This window comes from Homalodisca vitripennis, chromosome 3 (assembly GCF_021130785.1).
Source record: "Homalodisca vitripennis isolate AUS2020 chromosome 3, UT_GWSS_2.1, whole genome shotgun sequence".
NCBI lineage: Eukaryota > Metazoa > Arthropoda > Insecta > Hemiptera > Cicadellidae > Homalodisca > Homalodisca vitripennis.
Genome location: NC_060209.1, coordinates 46,149,259 through 46,155,477, shown reverse-complemented (window position 1 = coordinate 46,155,477; position 6,219 = coordinate 46,149,259). Strand labels below are relative to the sequence as shown.

General features: G+C 32.6%; 1 protein-coding gene across 1 annotated transcript; it reads left to right on the top strand.

Moving 5' to 3' along the window:
- The first annotated feature begins 655 nt into the window (after window positions 1–655).
- LOC124358174 lies at window positions 656–5,930 on the top strand. The gene is made up of 4 exons (XM_046810468.1): window positions 656–1,328; window positions 1,419–1,690; window positions 2,160–2,228; window positions 5,829–5,930. Exons 1-4 carry the CDS (start codon window positions 656–658, stop codon window positions 5,928–5,930), a joined length of 1,116 nt encoding a protein of 371 aa, XP_046666424.1.
- The last annotated feature ends 289 nt before the right edge of the window (window positions 5,931–6,219 follow it).

The window sequence follows — 6,219 nt, the reverse complement described above, 5'->3', positions numbered from 1 at the left end:
TTATCTGTAGACTCTACTGGCATAGATAATCAAGGTTATCGAAATTGATTCATAGGTGATTGAGCGCACTTTTTGGTTATCATTTTAATAGAGGTTTATTATTACAATATAATAAATATTGAACTATGAAGAAGGTAATCTGAAAAAAATCTAAGGCAATATTTGAAAAATAAACTTTTTTAATTATTGTGAACAGGTTTTTATAATAATTTACTCGCACAGGTACAATACAAGAAGAGATGCATATCATATGAATTTTCATAAATAAATAATTACTGAACGTATACATTAAAGGTAGATGTATTGATATTTAAAATCAAGAGCTAAATAAAGCATAAAATGAATGTTTCAATATATATTTTGTGGAAAAAGAGACAGAACCAACTCTTCCGCAATTGATTAGTGGGTCAATGACCAAAGTTTACATATCATTTCCATTGGCTGTCATCATTTTCACTGAAGAGGAAAACTAACACACCAATAATGTCTTTCTACACCTTAAAAATACAATAATTGTAAATATTCTCCATGACAATCTTTAAAGAGTATTGACAAAATGACAACCATTCTATTCGACGTGATTAATGAAAACAAATCGTCCCTGAAGGAGTAACTGATGTTCATTACAGGGCTGGAACACTATTATATGGATAAAATGCAAGTTATAGCAAAGGAAGTAATTCTGTTCGGCCAGATCTTTGGAGGCTTGCCTCTGAAGTACAAAAATGACTCTAGTGGTGGGAAAGAAATCACATTCTCTTTCACAGTGTGTGTGTGGGGTTGGGTTGTCATTATATTGCAGACCTGTCTGTCTCAGATAACACTCTACATAGACTACCACGGGAGACAATATGGAGATCCGATCCGCATGACGAGCTACACTGCAATATTTGCTGTCATGTTAGACGTCATATCTCTCAACATCATGGCTCTAGTCGTGTTCATGATGTCTTTCAGGCATTACAAGAAATTTATCGAGATATGTTATCTTTTGGGTAAAGTAGATCTGTATTTCGGTCAAAAATGTGAAAGCGGTGAAAAACCTAAAGTGTTTGCAATTGTCGCCTACATGATTACTCTGTGTGTGACCAATGTGGTGCAGGAGTCCTTCTTGGAATCCGAAGGACGTAACACGTTCGTGTATTATATCCCGGTGTTGACTCTGTACTTTGTCGCAGCATCCTTGTTCATCCAGTTCACTACCGTGACTCAGAACATAGTCACACGATTAAGACTGGTCAACGAAACCATCAAAAAGGTAGTGATTAATAAGAGTTTCGGTCAACTTTTGAAGAACCACGATTTAACCAATATTGTGGCCATCCAAGGTAACTCTGTTGGAAGGGAATTTAACATTGTTGACTCTGAAGTGACTGAAACTGTTTTTGAATAATTGGCATTCACATTTGATGTTGCAGATGATACTTCCTGTGTCACCAAGTTGAGGGAACTGATGGATTTGTACTGGTTGTTGTGTGACGCAGTAAAACACGCCAATGTGTTCTACGGTAACCAGCTGTTGGCTGCAGTGTTCTCTGCCTTTGTCCACATCATTATCACCCTCTACTATCTGTTCCTTCACTTGCGGCCGGGGCAGGCATCATTCCTGGTGATGCAAGGGGTCTGGGCCATCACCCACATCTCCCACCTGGTTCTACTGGTGCGACCCAGCACTGACGTCACTGATGCTGTATGACGTCACTGATTATTTATACTTCTTGAATACCTTTTGAGAATAATTAATCTGTCCAATAAATTGTTGATTCTAAGTCTATGTATTAATTGTAGCTAAAATATACGTGTTAAGTAATTTCTGTCTATCATACCTAATAGTAACGAGTATTTTCATCATTATTGTTTAAACTGTTTAATATATTAAGATTCCATACGACGGCTCACATTTAAGTGGGAATTATTTTTAAATTAAGGCTCTGAACGAAAATTTATTGGTATCAGTTCTTTGTATAACTAGTAATTTTGTAGAAACACTGAGATATGAGTAAATTTTATTCAAAGTACATTGCTAAGAACACCATCATGTTTTATATATGCGTATTATATAAAATAAAAATTAACTTAATACAGTAACTATAAAATACTATCTAAAATAATGATAAAATCAAGATATATTCTTTTCTGATATTAATTAATGTTTTCAGGCAAACGAGACAGCGCCCATGATATGCCGACTGTTGAATAGGGATTTGAGTAAGAATATCAGGAAACAGGTAATATTTGAAAATATTTTACATACAGAACTATGTTTCAATGCTCTTCAGTTTATTTTCATTTTGAAGTAATATATGTTATTTCATATGTGATAAGTTGTGATAAAAGAAAACTACCAACAAGTAATGTTTTAAAATTCTAACAATTCTCATATTAAGACATTCAGTGAATGTAACAATTCTCTCTTTCTTTGATATAGCTCTGTTTATACCTATCGCAATAACACGCTATTAACCACCAATGTTATTACATGTGTCACATTCGGAATAATCATACAAACTTATACAAATAACTGAGAGTTATAGCTATTATATGTGTATATATATATATATATATATATATATATATATATATATATAGTATATATATATATATATATAGTATATATATATATATATATATATATATATATAGTATATAAATTTATCATTATTTTATTTGTACTTTTTCTTGCAACAGTTAACGTCTCGAATACTCTTTAAAAGTTCATGTGCCTTATACAACCTTCTCGAAACCAGGCATCATTCGTGTATAAACTTTGTGTAAGGAAGCATAACGTAATATAATTAACAATACCGTAAAATATATATAATCAGTGACATAAACTTAAATATCATAAATGTAAAAATAAATTTATCTCCAACAGTGTTCAACTTGACAAAGGATAAAGTGGCGACCGATGCTAATCAAGGACATTCACTGTAAGATGCGAGTGTTATTTAATATTGTTTCTGATATTCATAATACGCTTATTGGAAGCTGCTTTTATCCATCGCAGACGTCTAATCACAGCATAAAGGTAAGATTTGTTTTATAAAAATCTTAAACACGGGTACGATGTAAAATTTTTTTTACAGGTTAGCAGTGAATGTGTTAATACCAATATGAGACTTAAAACTGTATTATCAAATCCTTGTTATGAAATTATAACATAACCACGTTTAGTAATATGTAACTATCTATATATTATTATATGAAGCAAATTTATTTACTTAATCACAATATTGTTACAGCTGAAACTATTTTTGCTTCAACTGCTTTACCACAATGCTCAACTCTCTGCTCGAGGGTTTTTCTTTGTTCGCAGTCATATTCTAACTTCAGTAAGTAACAATCCTAGTTTTATATAGTTCTCAATATTCGTGCAGTGAAAAATATCCTTACTGTTTATAAATCAAGTAATTCCTCTTATGATCATAGTTTTATAAAATTAATTATAATAACCGATTCACCCATGTAGCTTTGCTTATGTGAGTTAGATTAAGGAAAAAAGTAATTTAAGAACACTGACAGCTATAGTCAGGAGCGTATAGACTGAGTATAGAATTAGCTAAGGACTTTCTATAGCAAGTACCAATAAGACTGCATATTATTTACTATAGAAGATCAGAAAATAATTGTATTGGTGATATTAGTTTAACGGGAAAGGTAGCATTAGTGTCAGTATTTCTTTATTGCTCTCTATGTAGTACAACGCACTTTATTAAGTGCACGAGGAAACAGTACACCGATGTGGAACATATCCATAATATAATATATAAAGTTAATATATCACCTTTAGGAATAATACTCGTACACATGAGAAGATAGAATAACAATAGAATAAACTATAACCTATAACGAGAAATAAGAGAACGTCTATTATAATAGCAACTTAAAAACCAGTAATTAAAAGTCAATAATATGAAATAAATTAAAATTGAATATGTAAAATAATTCAGAAACAGCTTATACAATGGATCATTATGAAGAACAATTGTATAATTGATTGGTATTTTACATTTCAAAACAGAACAAGTGACGTCATCTAATTACACAAATATTAATTAATTGATGTAAAAGTTTATTGAATTTTAATGTGTTGTGAGGATTTGAAATCCTCTGCTGCTCACAACTCACCAGATCGTGCTTCACCTCGATTGTTTTGGAATTGCTGAGCGTTAGCGAAACCTATTACTCGAGTTCTAGAAAAATTTAATGTTTGTATGTATGTTGGTTTATCCGTCTGTCCGCACTATATATCGAGCTGACCTGTAGACTCGAAGCTTATCTTCGTTTATAAACCAATGACTTCAATAAGCCAGAATATCAATTGGTACGACATTTTTCATACAACATCTAAACACAACACAATATTACAAAATATTGCAATCGCAAGCATTTTCCAACATACGCTCAGCTGTCCAACAATGGTCAGCTGCTCATATATCTATCTCGATTCTGCCAAAATATATATACGCTCAGCTGACCAACAATACTCAGCTGTTTATTATCTCTCTCGATTTGTTCTAGTACAAGGGTTGCTGAATTAAACATTAAAAAACATTAAGTTTGGTATGTTATCCTAATAATAAAGTACCTACGTCAAGCTTTGCATGAAGCTTCATATCAATATTGGCAACATCGATTTCGAGTATGGTGCATGTCACTCCATACGAACATTTTCACGCTTGTTTATGGGTAACCATGATGTCAACGAGAGAAATCATAAAATAAACAAATTTTTAAACAGAATTGTATACATTTACATAACATTTTAACGTGTATTTTTCGTGGATTGGTGGGTAAGACTTTCGTTATAATCTATCATTTAATACTCTATTGTATAAGTTTATTTTTATATAGACAAAATAGAGTTAAATGGCGATGAATGTCCCACCACGAGATTTGGATAAGTGTTGCAAACGCTCTAGGTCACCTCAAGAGAATGGCATAGCCACCAAAGTTAAGTATATCTACATCACTATGTATCTGCCTGCCTGTCTGTTTTTGCTGGATATCAAAGAGTAAATTGAGTTATAGACATTAAGTTTGAATTTAAAGATTTTTCACTTAGACGACATTATTGATTTATTAATCGGTATGTTCCTCTGTGTAAATTAGCTGGGCCTTTGTATTGTTTACTTATTCACAGGAAGCCTTGTTTTCTGCTATATACTATAAGTTTTGTACGGAAGATGGTACATATACAAGAATTTTGTCTATGAAGGATCATGTGTATCCATGGATTTGACAGAGCGCCTTTGAAGCCCTTCATTTAGTAAGCCGGCACAATTTTTCTGTCCTGGGAGCTTAAAAATTTATTTTATTTACGGATTTGTGCCTTTATATCCGCAGGAAAACCTTGAAAATGAAATCAGCTATAGATTTAAAATTTTACATGCAACTTCAGGGAAGTATTTGTGTGGTACATGGGTGAGTCGTAGTCTTATTTCATACAATGTGAACTACCTATCTTTTATGAAGAAGCAAAGTAATAATTACATAAAGCATATTGAGCTATTTTGTGACCTGCATTGATTCTCAAGCAGTTTCAGAGCTCTGTATCTCCCGACACGGGTTTATGACATAAGTGAGGATAAGTTTGCACGAAATTACTCATATCGAGAATTCTGTCGCATAGTTAAGCTTTATCGCTTGTTAACCATTCATTTTCAGGTCACTGAATTTCCCATTTCTATAAACATCTCAAAGAATAATTTTAATTTAATTTTTTTTAACAAGGAGAAGCCGGTCCCCTTATAAACAAAACAAATAATAATAATATGCAATGAAATTATAATTGATGACAAGTAACAATTTCTGTGTTGCAATTCCAGATTGCAAGTTCGGTGACTACCTACCTGGTGATCCTTATACAGTTCCAGTCTAATCCAGCATCTGTTACACTCTTCGACAGAGTCAATCGTATTACCCAATAGTGCACAGATCATGGGTTATGCTGTTCTGGTTGAATCAAGTACACAACAACATCTTTAAATAGTTCACAAGCCTTTCAATGTCAACTTGTATCACTCTAAAATCATTCAATCATTACCTTTTCCTTTGTTTGATTAGTTAATACACCCAAGACATAATTGGGTTGGATTTGTAGACACGTAACCTCTGTATGATTTCGATAGTGGAGCTGTAAGGGTATCCGTGTGTACAATAGCTAGTGAAGTGTTAACAGTTAAAGTAGTATGTACCACATGCAGAATAGAGGAAGAA